At 39.5% G+C, this 16,876-nt stretch overlaps 2 protein-coding genes across 4 annotated transcripts; one reads left to right on the top strand and one right to left on the bottom strand.

Annotated features, from left to right (window-relative positions):
• Positions 1-141: 141 nt before the first annotated feature.
• On the top strand, positions 142-10,917 carry LOC124274370 (L-seryl-tRNA(Sec) kinase-like). 3 transcript variants are annotated; one of them, XM_046709749.1, is made up of 6 exons: positions 164-312; positions 7,860-8,196; positions 8,275-8,511; positions 8,806-9,001; positions 9,714-9,883; positions 10,603-10,917. In XM_046709749.1, the coding sequence occupies exons 2-6, from the start codon at positions 7,878-7,880 to the stop codon at positions 10,797-10,799; spliced, it is 1,119 nt and encodes a 372-aa protein (XP_046565705.1). In that variant the 5' UTR covers positions 164-312; positions 7,860-7,877; the 3' UTR covers positions 10,800-10,917. The 3 variants fall into 3 exon arrangements, with proteins under 3 accessions (XP_046565704.1, XP_046565703.1, XP_046565705.1); XM_046709748.1 differs by having other exon boundaries at positions 142-224; positions 7,860-8,511; XM_046709747.1 differs by having other exon boundaries at positions 148-312; positions 7,860-8,511.
• Positions 10,918-11,523: 606 nt separating this feature from the next.
• Positions 11,524-15,653, bottom strand: LOC124274371 (acylpyruvase FAHD1, mitochondrial-like). The gene is made up of 4 exons (XM_046709750.1): positions 15,509-15,653; positions 13,548-13,644; positions 12,092-12,940; positions 11,524-11,974 (listed from the first exon to the last, which is right to left on the bottom strand). Exons 1-3 carry the CDS (start codon positions 15,580-15,582, stop codon positions 12,452-12,454), a joined length of 660 nt encoding a protein of 219 aa, XP_046565706.1. The 5' UTR covers positions 15,583-15,653; the 3' UTR covers positions 11,524-11,974; positions 12,092-12,451.
• Between the last annotated feature and the right edge of the window lie 1,223 nt (positions 15,654-16,876).

Raw genomic sequence — 16,876 nt, 5'->3', positions numbered from 1 at the left:
TATTATATCTAGTTCTTCAAAATACATTTTTAGCTATCATAAAAGATGCAATTCATTGACATAGGTTTTGGACTGAATAAAATATATTTTCTACCAATTAGATTGCCCGTACTTCAAATGCGCAAAACACGCGAGTACGGAGTTGATTCTAACATGGCGGCTTCCAGGTGTTCACACGTGTGCTGATTGGCGTAGATCTGTCAGTTTGGACCTGTCATATTTATGTAAACAAATGGACACTTCATTGATTGGTTGTCTCTACTGTAAAACCCTTCGTGTGCCCGATTAGTAAACAGGCAATCGTGGTGTTATGTGAGTGTACTAAGTGTAGCTGAAGGGGTCGTTGTTGACACAGGTACTACAGATACGTAGCCCAGGTACGTTTCTGTATACAGATATGTACCCTAAACAAAGTCAAAATACAGAAACGTACCCGGTACCCTAAAAGGCGGACGAGTCCATATTCCGCAATCCAAAAACCGAAACCGTATGTAGTTGTTCCCGTTCAACTGATTGCGAGTGGTATTCATGTGCATCGTGAAATATCCGTTACTGTGTATTCTCATTACTTACATAACGCAATCAAATGTACCTTATACAACAGTATGACAGTTCCGGTCAAGAATACGACACAATGGGAATGGAATCGTCCTAGGGTACGTTTCTGTATTCTCATTATGGCCAAGGTACGTTTCTGTATACTGGTATACAGAAACGTACCTGGGGTACATGTCTGTAGTACCCGTGCCAACAAAGACCCCTTCAGTCTAAGTGTAACTCCATCAGGAATAAAAGCTGTAAATATTATTTTACATACAATTTAAGCAGAAACCTTAGGTTGTAAATGGTCTCTAAATCAAAGCTCAACAACAAATAGATTAACTTTCAATTTGCCCAGTCAGGCAGTCCTTTATTCGTGAATTTTCACACGTGTTCCATACATCTAGAAAGCAATTGTTAAAAGGGGAAGGATCATTCAAATTACAGCACAAAGCCAAATGTCAAATTATTAAAATGCGCCTACCAGTCCGTCCGCACATTCGCTCTTTCCGAGCAGAACTTCAAACTGCTCACTATTTCTTCACCCAACTTGACACATAGATAGATGTACTGGTTTACTGGTGCCTTTGGTAGTTTGGGATTTCTGTATAAAATAATTTTTGGGTGTTTCCATGGCAACAATTTCGACTTTGACTGAAATTGGTGGTAGTGTTCTTTCAGGAGCAGAACTGTAAAACCGCTCAATATTTTTCACTCACAATTTGTCATCTTTTGATGACTTTTGTTTTGATAAGTTATAACAGTGAGTTTCACAAAAAAATAGACACAAGCTGTAACTATATCTCTTCCATCCCTTTGTTTTTCTCTTGAACTTGCCCTTGCAATGGGCACAGACACTGTCATCCATGGTTTCTTGTCTCAACTTTCAACCTTGAATACCAGTAAAAAAGTGCATATCAATGTTAATTATTAATTATCACTTTAATTTAACATGAGTTTAAACTTATACCTTCAAAAGAATAAACTTCATGCACAATTTCATATCCTTATCATTGTTGATGTTCTCAATAAACATCTAATTGCACCTTGAAAAGCAGACTTTCTAAACTAACACTTCATTGATAATTTGGAAAGCCTGCTATTTTGGCTGTCAAAAGATAAGAGGTACTGTAATATTTGCAAATGAATTTTCTTCAATTGACCTAACAAATAAAAGCCTTCTGTCCAATGGTGTATGCACAAGAGTTTAAGTATGATATTTGGCATTGTGCTGTAATTTGAATGATCCCCTCATTCAACAATTGATTTATTGGTGTATCCCCTTATTTTAGTATTTGTTTACAATTCATGGTGACAAATAACACGTTTTGGCCACTTGGTTGCTAATATGGAAATGAAAAGATGATTTTGGCAAGGTTTGTAGCTGGTGCTTGAGACCTAATACAACATGGAAATATTTAAAATATTATTCAAGGTAGGAGAGTTGTGTACTGAGGAATATTTAAGGTTTTGGGGTATACATGAATTTATAGATAATTAATTCGTGAACTCATTAATTATTTAAGTCCTAAATTCAATTAGTAAACAGTGTTTTGTGGGCAAATATCCAGGAGTAGTACAGAGACACCGGAGGAACTGTGAAGGTGACAGCAATAATCTTAAATTATATGAAGCATTGAAAACTCACCAGCAATTCCTTTGAAAACAGCTGTTGAAAAGCAGGGGTGGTCAGTCAGTCTAGATTGAAACGAATATCTCCATACAATCGTTTTAATTGCCTAAAATGTATGAAAGTGTGTTGTCAACAAGCAACGAGGTATGGAACACGTGTGTTACTATTTTTGGGAGGGATATCCCCTACGCGTCACAGGTCACGTGATTCAAAATGGCCCCGCTCATATGTGAGCGATCGACTGAGATGTTTGATGGCTTGTAAATATATATTTTTGGATATTTTGATAACGAAAATAGGGCGCACGTGTAGGTATAAGTACAAAGAAGTATTTCATATAAGTTTTTCGTGCGCAAAAGTCGTAACGAGTGCGCGAAAATGCGACAAAGGATTTCCACCATTGCGGCCTATGGAGGTGCTGCATAGCGTTCATGTCAGTGAACGCTATGTATCTTAGCTAGCCTGATGTCAGAGCTTAACAGTACCGAATCTTAGTTTTTAATACCAGCAGTTGAATCCCGCATATGTTTCAGAATGTCAGTTAGGACATAATACCACACTACTGTTGACATTGACGTAAACCATTAAAGGACCTCCTACTGACCAGGACAAGGAATTATACACCAACTAATGCTGACATGAACCAGCTGTTTAGAACACACACCTGTGCTCTACTGATAACTAGAACACCAGAATATACTCTCAACAACTACTGGTGTCTAGGACATACAAATGTACACTCACCGACTACTGTACCCATGAAGATCTGGGGTAGAATAGGTCTTCAGCAACCCATGCTTGGCACAAAAGGCGACTATGCTTGTCGTAAGAGGCAACTAACGGGATCGGGTGGTCAGGCTCGCTGACTTGGTTGACACATGTCATCGGTTCCCAATTGCGCAGATTGATGCTCGTGCTGTTGATCACTGGATTGTCTGGTCCAGACTCGATTATTTACAGACCGTCGCCATAGAGCTGGAACATTGCTGAGTGCGACGTGAAACTAAACTCACTCACTCACCAACTACTGGTGTCTAGGACATGCAAATGTACACTCACCAACTACTGGTGTCTAGGACATGCAAATGTACACTCACCAACTACTGGTGTCTAGGACATACAAATGTACACTCACCAACTACTGGTGTCTAGAACATCAGAGTGTACACTCACCAACTACTGGTGTCTAGAACATCAGAGTGTACACTCAACAACTACTGGTGTCTAGAACATAAAAATGTACACTAAACAACTACTGGTGTCTAGGACATACAAATGTACTCTCAACAACTACTGGTGTCTAGGACATACAAATGTACTCTCAACAACTACTGGTGTCTAGAACATCAGAGTGTACACTCAACAACTAGTGGTGTCTAGAACATAAAAACTGTACAACATAAAAATGTACAACAACTACTGGTGGTGTCTAGGACATACAAATGTACTCTCAACAACTACTGGTGTCTAGGACATACAAATGTACTCTCAACAACTACTGGTGTCTAGGACATACAAATGTACTCTCAACAACTACTGGTGTCTAGAACATCAGAGTGTACACTCAACAACTAGTGGTGTCTAGAACATAAAAATGTACACTCAACAACTACTGGTGTCTAGAACATCAGAGTGTACACTCACCAATTACTGGTGTCTAGGACATACAAATGTACTCTCACCAACTACTGGTGTCTAGAACATCAGAGTGTACACTCACCAATTACTGGTGTCTAGGACATACAAATGTACTCTCACCAACTACTGGTGTCTAGAACATCAGTGTACACTCATCAACTACTGGTGTTTAGGACATACAAATGTACTCTCAACAACTACTGGTGTCTAGGACATACAAATGTACTCTCAACAACTACTGGTGTCTAGGACATACAAATGTACTCTCACCAACTACTGGTGTCTAGGACATACAAATGTACTCTCACCAACTACTGGTGTCTAGGACATACAAATGTACTCTCACCAACTACTGGTGTCTAGGACATACAAATGTACTCTCACCAACTACTGGTGTCTAGAACATCAGAGTGTACACTCATCAACTACTGGTGTCTAGGACATACAAATGTACTCTCAACAACTACTGGTGTCTAGGACATACAAATGTACTCTCACCAACTACTGGTGTCTGGGACATACAAATGTACACTCAACAACTACTGGTGTCTGGGACATACAAATGTACTCTCACCAACTACTGGTGTCTAGGACATAAAAATGTACTCTCACCGACTACTGGTGTCTAGGACATACAAATGTACTCTCAACAACTACTGGTGTCTAGAACATACAAATGTACACTCAACAACTACTGGTGTCTGGGACATACAAATGTACACTCACCAACTACTGGTGTCTAGAACATCAGAGTGTACACTCACCAACTACTGGTGTCTAGGACATACAAATGTACTCTCACCAACTACTGGTGTCTAGGACATACAAATGTACTCTCAACAACTACTGGTGTCTAGGACATACAAATGTACTCTCAACAACTACTGGTGTCTAGAACATACAAATGTACACTCAACAACTGCTGTAGTCTAGGACATACAAATGTACTCTCACCAACTACTGGTGTCTAGGACATACAAATGTACACTCACCAACTACTGGTGTCTAGAACATCAGAGTGTACACTCACCAACTACTGGTGTCTAGGACATACAAATGTACTCTCACCAACTACTGGTGTCTAGGACATACAATTGTACACTCAACAACTACTGGTGTCTAGGACATACAAATGTACTCTCACCAACTACTGGTGTCTAGAACATCAGAGTGTACACTCAACAACTACTGGTGTCTAGGACATACAAATGTACACTCAACAACTACTGGTGTCTAGGACATACAAATGTACTCTCAACAACTACTGGTGTCTAGGACATACAAATGTACTCTCAACAACTACTGGTGTCTAGGACATACAAATGTACTCTCAACAACTACTGGTGTCTAGGACATACAAATGTACACTCAACAACTACTGGTGTCTAGGACATACAAATGTACACTCACCAACTACAGGTGTCTAGGACATACAAATGTACACCCACCAACTACTAGTGTCTAGAACATTATACTAACATATGTATTGCACCAATATCCAGCTCAGGTGCTCAAAGGTGCTTTGATTTTTCCTCGATCATTGGATGTGAATCTCAAACAGCACATCATATTATTAATCTCAAATCCCTGGAGAGCATGCAACTCTTGCAGCCACTAGGCACACCGAGTCAATGTGGCTTTCCCATCCTAAGGACATACAAATGTACACTCACCAACTACTGGTGTCTAGGACTTGTACATTTGCTATCTCTAATTATTGATGACTAGGACCTACAGTCACTTTCTCCCACAGAATATGGAAAATGCTCCCTTCCTCTGTTGGCAGGGATTTATCCAGCCTGACCTGTACAGAATGTTACGGTACATAGCTCTGACTCATGATGTAATAGTTGATGTTGCTGGTGTCATGGTTCAGTCGAGTGGACTTTACTGAGTGGTTAAAGCGTTGGCTCATGGCCCGGCTGTAAAGTGTGAAGCTTTAATCATTGGCTGCTGGAATATTGCTCTATTAAATAGTCAGTCAGTCAGTCGAAAGACAATTTGAAAACACTTGGCTTCTTATTACTCTATTAAATGCCAGAACTTTTGAAAACACTTCTGATACGAGAACTTTTTATTATCCCAATTTTGAACTCAACAGCAATTTTTCCCCATTTTCCTGCCAAGGGCACTTTATTAGTATGGTAGATTACTCAATGGATGAAGTGTTAATTAGTCTCAGTGATAAATATTTTCTTCTGTGAATCATGTACTCTTATCTTCCCAATTGATAATACTTTGGCATGAAGCAGGTGATTGCAATCGTGTGGTGCAACCCTGTCAGTAGATCAATGGTTGTGTCCTCGTGATGTGTTTGGGCATTTCGTGCCATTGTGCAATGACAACATGGTTACCAGTTGTTGTGTTGGATTCTTTCAGTGCTGATACTTACTACGCTGTACCAGTCAACACATAGTTCAAAGGTCATGGTGCTCTGATAGTGTTAAGTCGAATCTCGGTGTCAGAGTTGTTTCTTGGCTCATTGCCAAAACTGAAGACTTGTTTAAGAACATATGGTGGATTTGCAAATAATAATATTGAATATTTATTCTGTGATATATATCTGTTCAGGCTATTATGTTCTGTATCACTTGCTTAGCATCTACACCAATACGGTACATGTATTTCAATAAAGAAGTTGTTTATCAATAAAATTGTTCGTCTACATGACAGATGAAAATATATCGAATACTTTATCCATTCAGGCAGTCATATCAATATGAGCACGAGGTCTTTGACACGTAGATTTTACAATGTTATTTTTGGTTTTATCTGTAGGCATTTTAGAAATGGGCCAGTGTTTTAGTCATACCAGTCCAGTCTATCTGGTATTTACACCAATCAGAATGCTGCTTCAGGTCCTATCATGTTATAGTTATTGTATGTGATATGTACAGGATGTACATCTAGTTAACAAGTGAGAGATAGCCCTAACTTTAGGCATTATTCACTGCTGTTCATGTATGTGATACGCAGTCTGTAATTCATGATCTGCTTATAAATACATGTACACAAGGTGAAGAGACATTGGATAAATACACAGAGTGGTATGATACTGGGTTTTGTAATTTTGTTATACATATTGATACACAAGCAACACTAAACAAATAGGATCACGATCAGTATTTTGTTTATTCTGTGCAAACTCATACACAATGTAGGTTGTGTGAACAAACTGCTGAGTGGTTCTATCAAGCCTCACTATCTCTGACTAGGGTCTCAGCAACGTACATTTCTCTTGTGATGACTGCTCAGTATTTATCTACAAGAACAAATTAATTCTAAATGAATGCCATGATATCTCAAACATATGCATCTGTTACACCCCTTTACCTCAAACTGTGTAAGAAATCTTGATTAGATTTGGACCAGATCTTATTATCCCATGTCACTGAGTACATACTGAGATAGAAATATTCTATTTTTGATGTAAACAGCAACTATTCTCTCCCAGACAACACATATTTGACAGGTCATGGTGCCCTGACAATGTTAAGTCAAATCTAGGAGTCATAGTTCTTTCTTGGCTCACTGCCAAAACTGAAGACTTGTTTCAGAACATATGGTGGATTTGCAAATAAATAATATTGAATATGTTTTCTGTCATATCTCTGTCAAGGCAACACAGGGGCGGATACAGCTTTTTGAGAAAGGTGGGGTGTACATTCTTGAGAAAGGAGGGTTGCACACTTCATTTTCACGAGAGTTTCAATGGTCATTTAATAAACTCTCAGGACAAAAGGAGGGGTGTGCACCCCTGCACACACCCACACCCCCTCTCTGGATCCACCTATGCAACACAATAGATGATGATGATTATTATGATGATGAAGATGGTACAGCTGGAATTTGACTCTAACATAAAACGACATTCACTTACTGACTCTACAAAAGTTCAAGAGGTACTGGCATTTGTTTTTTATGGAAAAGGAAACTCATTCACTTGGGACAGTAAATGTTAATGTTTGACAACTGTTTAAGGTAGTATTGACCTGGTTTTTTATATAGTTTGATTTGATCAAATAGATCCCATTGCTTAATGTTTCAGTGTCTCCTTGCGTTGAGGATGCCTGGATGTATTATGGTGATGTGTGGTCTGCCGGCCAGCGGGAAGACAACCCTGGTGTCTCAGTTTGTTACCTCCATGTCAGAAGAGTTCTCCTGTCATGTGGTGGACTATGACAAACTCATGCCGCCTGACACAGAGAAACAGCTGATACACCAGGGCGCTAAGGCTCAGGATATTTCTCTGTGGAAGAAGTACAGAGAAGTGATTATTAGTTGTGTGGACAGACTGTTGGACAAAATGAAGGTGCCCCAAACAGTCAATCAACAGGACAAGAAGGCAGACACACATCAGGTAGTCACACAACATACAGACACACTTCAGACAGATAAACACCACAAACATCATACAGACACACATCAGACAGATAAACACCACAGACATCATACAGACACACACCACAGAGATGTACATCACACTGACACACTAATTTGTCAGTCACAAGCTGAAGCATCAACACTGTCAGAAGATTCCAGTCAGACGGGACCAGAAGAAACATTATGGCCACAGTTTGAACTCAATCTTGGACAAGAAGAAAACAGAAATGGTCACAACTGTCAAATGGTGGTTGTTATTGATGACAATATGTATTACAGAAGCATGAGATACGACTATTATCAACTGGCCAGAAAATGTGAGTTTTTCTGATTGTGGCTTGTATTCACTACAGCTGTTGAATGAGCTGAGTGAGTGAGTGAGTGAGCTGGGTTTTATGCTGTATTTCGCAATATTCTTGAATATCAGCATGGAACACCTGGAATGTCCTTCACACACAGTACCAATGAGGGCTATCAAACATGGGTCATTGGCACGAAATACTTTAACCACTAGGCTACCCCACCGCCCCATGCTGTTGAATAGATGACAGTAGAAACAAAAGCTTGTAAATTATTGACAAACTCATGGAATGCTTTTGTATTTTTGTCAGATAGACTTGGATTCTGCGAAGTGTATGTTGATTGTCCATCTGACATGGCTGTTGCCAGGAACAGGCAGAGAACCCTGGGAAGGGTGGAGGAAAATGTCATTGTAACCATGGCAACAAAAATGGAAGTTCCCGATGGTGCATCTTACCACTGGGAAAAATATTCAATATCAATCACGCATGACACAAAGAATGGTTGGTAAGTGGAGAGTAAATATTATAGGATTTTCTGGTCTCTTGTGTCTTTTAGATATCTCTGTGATCTTTCTTGTCGGGTAATAGGTTAGCCCAGAGATTGAATATGTTTGACGCCGTGACATAGACGTTTTATCCTTAGTAACATCACTGAAGGGCACAGAGGTAGGGGTCTGCAGTTCCCTGTACAGAGATGCATCAGTTGGGCATGTCTGACACCCATCATGGGTTTGAATCCCAGTTCACCCTGATTGTATAGGTTTGTCAGCACCATACCTCTGCTTGTGGGCATCATCAAAGTGGTAAACATACACGACTCCCCTCAGTTCAGGCTTACCACCTACATCAGTTCAGGATTACAAACACCTATATTAGGCTGACACACTGTGTAAATAAGTGGAACGTGACTGTGTCATATGATGATGTTTATGGTATCAAACACAGGTTTGCCTGTCTTGGAGGAGCTTCACGCAGTTGTAAATGTGTCAACTAACCTACCTAGATGTATATGTTGTTAATATGTTAAACATTCAGGTGAAATACAGGATTATATCAGGGAAGCCGTCAGTGGAGCGGTGTTATATTGGAGTCTGCCTCAATTACAGAAACCATATGTAGATGTTAAAGTGAAATGATGCTATCTGTTCAAAATTCCCTTTTATGGCACAAATTTAAATGCAGCCAATAATTTATTTCTGTATCTGTGACCCTAACAGTTGTAGGATGCGGGGCCTGGTGGAAGCAGCCATCTTGGATCCAGTTCAGGCTGTTGTAGAGGATGTGGCAGGGAAGGAGGAGAGTCGTCGCCGCTGCTCAGAAAACGTCATCCACCAAACTGATCAAATACTCCGTAAACTGCTGGCAACTCGTATGAAGACAGCTAAAGGTCGAGGAAAAGAATCTCATTCAAAAATACCCCAATTTGTCATCGTTTTCCTTTACTAAGAGTGTTCAGTGAAAGTTTGAATTTCATTACACCAAATACATGTTTCTGCAGAAAAGATTTTGAAATCCTTACTACATTCAGATGCATGGCAGAAATAAGATTGGAAAAGGGAAGATATACATGTTTAGTTAAAAGAAAACAGCTTTTGGAAATCTTGGTAAAATCAGATGCTTTAGAAAGAAATAACATGAACAGAAGGTCATGTCTTGTGAACTTTCTGATCAGCCAGTCAATGTTGTGGCTTCTAATTTCTTGGTACAAGTGAGCAAACACTCACACATTCAGCGCCATTATCTAGTTGCAGTGTTATTCAATTTTGCAGTGTTATTCAGTAACGTTCAATATCTGACAGTGTCACACCATAAGACCTTTAAAAATGGCTCTTGGTACCTGGTCTGGTGCTCATCATTAAGAAGAAAACCGGTTTGTTGTATCCTTCATCTGAGTGGGGTATCCATGTTTCACTTCAGCATGTTATCTCGGTCCTTTCGTACTGTAACTCGTGCAGACTTGTACCTGTAGCCATACATCCATTTCACCTGACCTCACCCAATCTCTGGGTGAAACTGGTAAGGTGGCCCTGACACACCACACGGGATTGATGTAAGAACAGTTCACAGTGAAGTATTTTCCAAACTCTTTTCATTTATTTGTTGCAGAGACACAGCTGTCAAAAGCAGATTTAAGAAGTTTGTCTACAAAACTGACAGAAGTAAAGTCCATCATATTGACCGAGATGAGGTCAGGGCTTATAACCTTTACCATGGAATCACAGGATTCATCTAAAGATGAAGAAAGTGAACTCTTTCAGTTTGTGAAAAATATATTTGAGTCAAAACTAGCTCTGACAAGCTGATTGGAGATTGTGTGATATTTTCATGTATTGTATAAAGCATCACTGTGATAGAAATATAAACTCATTCCGAGAGATAAAGAAGTGTGTCGCATTTTTTGTGTTAAACAGATAAACAAACCACTTCTGTTGAGTCGTCGTCTGAAAGCACAGTAAGGGACACAGGTGTCTAAGTGGTGAAACCTCAAAACAGTTGATTGTTTTCATAACCTTCTCTCAGATGTCTACTGGGGTCGTCTCAAAGCACAGTAAGGGACACAGGTGTCTAAGTGGTGAAACCTCAAAACAGTTGATTGTTTTCATAACCTTCTCTCAGATGTCTACTGGGGTCGTCTCAAAGCACAGTAAGGGACACAGGTGTCTAAGTGGTGAAACCTCAAAACAGTTGATTGTTTTCATAACCTTCTCTCAGATGTCTACTGGGGTCGTCTCAAAGCACAGTAAGGGACACGGGTGTCTAAGTGGTGAAACTTCAAAACAGCACCTTCTCTCAGATGTCTACTGAGGTCGCCTCAAAGCACAGTAAGGGACACAGGTGTCTAAGTGGTGAAACCTCAAAACAGTTGATTGTTTTCATAACCTTCTCTCAGATGTCTACTGGGGTCGTCTCAAAGCACAGTAAGGGACACAGGTGTCTAAGTGGTGAAACCTCAAAACAGTTGATTGTTTTCATAACCTTCTCTCAGATGTCTACTGGGGTTAATTATGTCACAACACAACATAAATATTATCATAATTTTTTATTATACCATTTTATCATTTACTTCATCAACAGTGAAAACAACAACTTAAGCTTCACATCCTGGGTATTTATATGAATCTGAGTACAGCTATGATGATACATATTTATACACACACCCAAAAGCAGCTGTCTAAATACTGCTTAAATGCAGCACTGATTCTAGGAGGCAATACAAGGGAACAGTTATGAAATACTGCTCAACATTGTATGGACCTTTCTGTATCTCTATCAAAAGTTGAGGTGTCTCGATCCTTAGATGATTGGTCACTGGCAGCTGACTGATGACCTAAGATTGTTTATAGTAAAGTGGAATTGGTCCCTACTCCATGACTCCTGGTAATATTGCTGTTATGAGGAAATGCTGTATTGACAAGGGACACAACTCTATTCAAATCTTTCTGAACTGCCGCTCCTTAGATGACCCTTCCACACACACCTAAGATTGTCAATAGTAAAGTGGAATTGGTCCCTCCCTCCACCATGACTCCTGGTAATAATGCTATTTCTGGATGATATTCAAATCTTTCTGAATCACCCTTCCACACACACCCACCCCCACACACACCAGTGTAATTTCTGGATGATAAGAATCACATTGTAATTGCAGTGTAAAGTAAGTTGGAATTCAGTCTGCAGAACGTAGATTGAGGTATGATTACTTAGAAACTTTCAACCATAGCATTGGCCTGATTACACAGGAATATAGATAAGACAAGTCCAGTTTGGAGAGGTTTCCACTGTACGTCAGGTCGTCATGTCACCATATATACTTAATAATTACATGAATCCTTTTTGACTCTCCAATTACCACCACACATATTCATCCACTCATATTCTGAATCTGAAAAATCAACCCATGCACTTTCTAACAAATTTCTGCATAACATATGTTAGGTCAATGGTGGAAATATTCTCATCTCTTCTCCACTGAGAATTTGATGGTGGATATATTTCCAATTCCTGCTTCCATTACGTCCCCTTCCACCACAGGCCCAACACCAGAGGGCGTGCCAGTCAGTAGCACATCACCAGGTTCTAACGTGAAAAACTGACTCACGTAACTTATCAGATACGGTATATTGAAAATCATGTCTTTCGTATTTCCATCTTGACGCTTATCGCTGTTGACTTTCAACCACAGCTGAATGTTGTTCGGATCAGGAATTTTACATTTGTCAATAAATTCGCCGACAGGACATGACGTGTCAAATCCTTTGGCCATGGTCCATGGCTGTCCCTTCTTCTTAGCCTCGTCCTGGAAGTCCCGGGCGGTCATGTCCAGCGCCAACACATAGCCCCCAACATACTTCATGGCATCGGGTTCAGCTACGTCACATGCTTTCTCGCCAATCACAACACCAAGCTCCACTTCATGATGTAATGAGCTACACCCTTTGGGAATCTGAACAGCAAAAATACAAGGTTATCAATAACAGACAATCAATAAAGACCGTATTGACAATCTGGAAAATAAATCTCATCAAAGCAAGACTTTAATTACTGTATATTACCGTATATAAGCTGAATTTTGAGAACCAAAAATAGCTGGATGTAGAAGGGGGTCGGCTTATCTATGGGTTACACTTTCATCAAACTATTTTTCAGGGGGTAACAAACAAACAAGAGAAGACGACTTTGTCAGTAAAGACATCAAATTTGCAATTAAACGTCACTAGACAAAATTATTTACCTTTTCAGTTCTAATGTGTTTTTGCTGGACAATGTCTTATGCAGGGATTAAGATTACCATGTGTAATTGTCTAAAATTACCAAATTCTACAGTTAAAACATAACCATTTCAACCTCAGAAACTGATATAAAGTCACTTCTTTGCCTTCGATATGTTCATCTCCTGCACTTACAGTTCCATGAAAGCTAAGTTATTGATTGATGAAAAAAGTAAAGTTCCACAATTATTCTGCTGTAAGGTACATTTTCTGCAAATATTTCTACAATTGTGGAATAACAAAATTCATCTGAGACTGATACATCAGATACCCCAGACATACCTTGACAGCATCTCCTGCTGTCACATACGCTGTGGTCGGCTTCAAGAACAGGATTGGCTTTTTGGGGACAGGGTTGCCCAGTTCTGCAGCATGTTCACTGGAGAGATTATACAAACTTCAGTTGAAACAATACCTCATGAAGTTTTCTGTAGTGAAATGTTTTAATTCTCTTTGGAGCCATACATTAATTGTTTCATTCCTTACAAACACAAGCGTTGTAAGACGGGTTCTGCTTGCTTTGTGCCTCATGAGCTATTGTAGAGTTAGTGAGTGAATGTTGTTTAATGCCACAACTACAATGTTCCAGCTCCATCATGGTGGTCTGTAAGTATTCAGGTCTGGGACAGACAAATGGTGAGTTCTTGTCTATTAAACAATAAGTGTATACACCATTAGTGTATGTCCCTTGGTTAGACACATGGGGCAACACACAAACAGATACAAATCAACTGAAATATTTATTTTTAATGCCTATAGTATAATAATGAAAAATTTGACAATGGACTGGACCAAAGGGAGTAAAAAATATACCAAACATGGAATTCCCCAAAAACGTAAATATACCTAATATTTATGTTGTTACATCTGTAACTAATGTTGTGGCTTTACAGAGGAGACTTGTGTTTCACTGGTCACAGGTAAAGTGTAAGGCAAAAAGGGTTGCACAACAAAGAGAAAGAAAAATGACCAGTCTTTCTATATGCTAGCAAAGCAAGCAAAGGTTGGCAATGTACTTCCCTCGCTTCGGAAATATTTTACTGCAATCCGGTTAGAGAAATATTTTTAATGGCAAAATAAAATATCCCTATTTACGCAACACTTTGCCTGTGCACTGGTAATGGACCAATGGAGCCTTTAATGCTTAGTTTAAAATTATTTCATAATTGCTTTCAGTGTAAAAATACCTGTGAATTCAGGGGGGAAATCAGTTTGGAATAAAAGAATGTTCTTTTTCAAGTTAACCTGACAATGGCACTTATTTTATATATTCAATAATCGATAAATGCAAAATTAATCACACTAAATTGGCTGACATTTATTATGTTCAATGAATGACAGATCACATGTCTGCAATCCATAGTCAGGGAAGAATGTGCTGCTCATTATATTGTTTGGAACAGTATCTTGGTTACATAACGACTTGTCAGCTGACATGCATTGAAATGCTTGTGATGTCATTGGTGTTATTCTTGAGTAGGGGTGAAACGGTATACCGCGTTATTAGTAGAACCGTGGTATTTTGCTTTCGGTTCGGTATACCATAATGCAATCCAAAAATTCAGAATTTTCAGAGCATCCCTCACAAATCAATATATGTTTTCTGTGGTGTAAATTCTATGCATTCTATGAATGTCAGTCCTCTGACACAATCACTGGATCCTGCCCCAGCAAAGAGATGTAACTCTGACCCAGGCCTGGTTCAGGTGTCCTTCCTACACAATAGCTTCCCAAGAATACATTACTAGTCTAAATAAGTGAGTGATTTATTGGTTTACAGAGCAACAAGCAAATACTTTCTTTTGAAACATCCCCTACATGCAGTAGCTCCATTCACAGGGTCGACTGAAGGTAAAGTTCTCTGAGATTGGATCATCAGTAAGAGCTAATTTTCAGCCACATCTTACAACACAGACACTGGACTCTGCACCTAGAAAATGGGTCATATCTGAGTCGTATCTCTATCATCCATTGAAGAGAAGGTCACCATACTTGTTTACAAAATTATCCTATGCGCGCTCGTTCGATCACTTTTGACTTAGCATTAAACTTCAGAAGAAACTTAAATCCTTCTTTCGCTGATAGTAAACATGCATTCACAGGTGTAATTCCATAACATGGCATCAAACTGCTGAAAGTAGGTAAGTGCGGATCGTGGTTTACACGCCTCTGACTCAGTCTGAGCAGCCTTAGTTGTGCACCAGATTATTCAAAAGCAATAACTTGGCAATAATTATGTTTACCTGTAGTTTCTACCAACACATATTATCTTCTTGCCAAACTCAAAAAATCTGGCAACTTTTGTTGCATTCGACATAATTTCACAAATGGAACCTAAGTTCTGAAAATAGCAAAACAGGCCTAACTTTCTCGGACGCCAACCACCAGTTAGAGTTATTCGCCCTTGATTAGTATCGAGTTCCTAAATTAGAGTTGCCTCCCTTATATCACGAATGGGCAAGTATCCATGGTATTTTGGCCTCATGGGAAGATATGGCAAAGTTATTTCGCATAAAATATATTGGATGTGTTATCAGACTGTATTACAGTACTAATCTTCATGGAATTGAAGCTGGTGAGATGTATTTTCTTCTCTCAGTAATATGGTTACAACTGTTTACAGTCCTGAAAAGACCACACAAAAATGATTTTATGATTAATGGATAATTAAAGTCTCATACTCCTATATATTTGATATCAAAGATACCCAGGCGAGATTCTCTACATATCACCCAACTTATGATTCAGTATACACCAGACATTAAATAATAAACGTGACTAAACTCGCTCGCACTCACTCACACATACACTGACTGACTGACTGACTGAGTTTAGTTTTACGCCGCTTTTAGCAATATTCCAGCAATATCACGGCGGGGGACACCAGAAATGGGCTTAACACATTATGCCCATGTGGGGAATCGAACCCGGGTCTTCGGCGTGACGAGCCAACGCTTTAACCACTAGGCTACCCCACCGCCCCACACATACACACATGGACAGATGCATATGCGTCTGTGCGTGTGTTTGTCTCTGCGTATGTGTTTGTCGGCGTGGATGTCTCTTTGAGTGTGTGGACTTCAGTATACTATCAAACTCTGCATAAATATCAATAACCAAACGTCTGATTATCATTCAGCAACCGGCATTATTAGTTCAATCAATGGTGAAACTTGTACGGACTGTTAACAGCCCAACTTGTGGTTTACCGATGGAATGATGATCCACATGAAGCCCCCGCGAATTGCTGAAAAATTGCTGATGCGGCATTAAGCAATACTCACTCACTCACTCTCTCCACATGATGGTGAGTCTCTCGCCGAACATCCACGAGCGTGAACCATCTAGGTTCCAAGACCTCCAAGATCTGCACCAAATTAGATCAACTGGCATGAATAAGCTCTGTGATGGCCTTAGCTAATTGCCTCACGCTCGCTCACTCACTCACTCACTCTTTACCCACCCTGATCAGTTTATGTTATCATCGCTTGTGTATTTGTGTATGTTTCTATTATATTTTTCGCATGATGTTATTTTGTATGTCCGCGGAGGGTGACTATTTCAGTACGTGGTAAATGATTTACCCTTGCCCACACGTAGATTTCCATGTT

This window comes from Haliotis rubra, unplaced genomic scaffold (genome assembly GCF_003918875.1).
Source record: "Haliotis rubra isolate DU_JTF1 unplaced genomic scaffold, ASM391887v1 Scf19, whole genome shotgun sequence".
Classification (NCBI taxonomy): domain Eukaryota; kingdom Metazoa; phylum Mollusca; class Gastropoda; order Lepetellida; family Haliotidae; genus Haliotis; species Haliotis rubra.
The sequence above is the reverse complement of the archived record's forward strand: the minus strand, read 5'-3'. Positions and strand labels throughout refer to the sequence as shown.

What these genes read in the sequence shown, in the direction of transcription:
- LOC124274371 (XM_046709750.1), bottom strand. Translation starts at nt 15,582, where the DNA reads ATGTCGAATGCAACAAAAGTTGCCAGATTTTTTGAGTTTGGCAAGAAG. An exon ending in TGTGTTGGTAGAAACTACAG is followed by an intron (nt 13,645 to 15,508) that starts GTAAACATAATT and finishes TAATCTCTCCAG; the next exon opens with TGAACATGCTGCAGAACTGG. An exon ending in CAGCAGGAGATGCTGTCAAG is followed by an intron (nt 12,941 to 13,547) that starts GTATGTCTGGGG and finishes TTTGCTGTTCAG; the next exon opens with ATTCCCAAAGGGTGTAGCTC.
- LOC124274370 (XM_046709748.1), top strand. Translation starts at nt 7,878, where the DNA reads ATGCCTGGATGTATTATGGTGATGTGTGGTCTGCCGGCCAGCGGGAAG. An exon ending in TTATCAACTGGCCAGAAAAT is followed by an intron (nt 8,512 to 8,805) that starts GTGAGTTTTTCT and finishes TATTTTTGTCAG; the next exon opens with ATAGACTTGGATTCTGCGAA. An exon ending in TCGTATGAAGACAGCTAAAG is followed by an intron (nt 9,884 to 10,602) that starts GTCGAGGAAAAG and finishes TATTTGTTGCAG; the next exon opens with AGACACAGCTGTCAAAAGCA.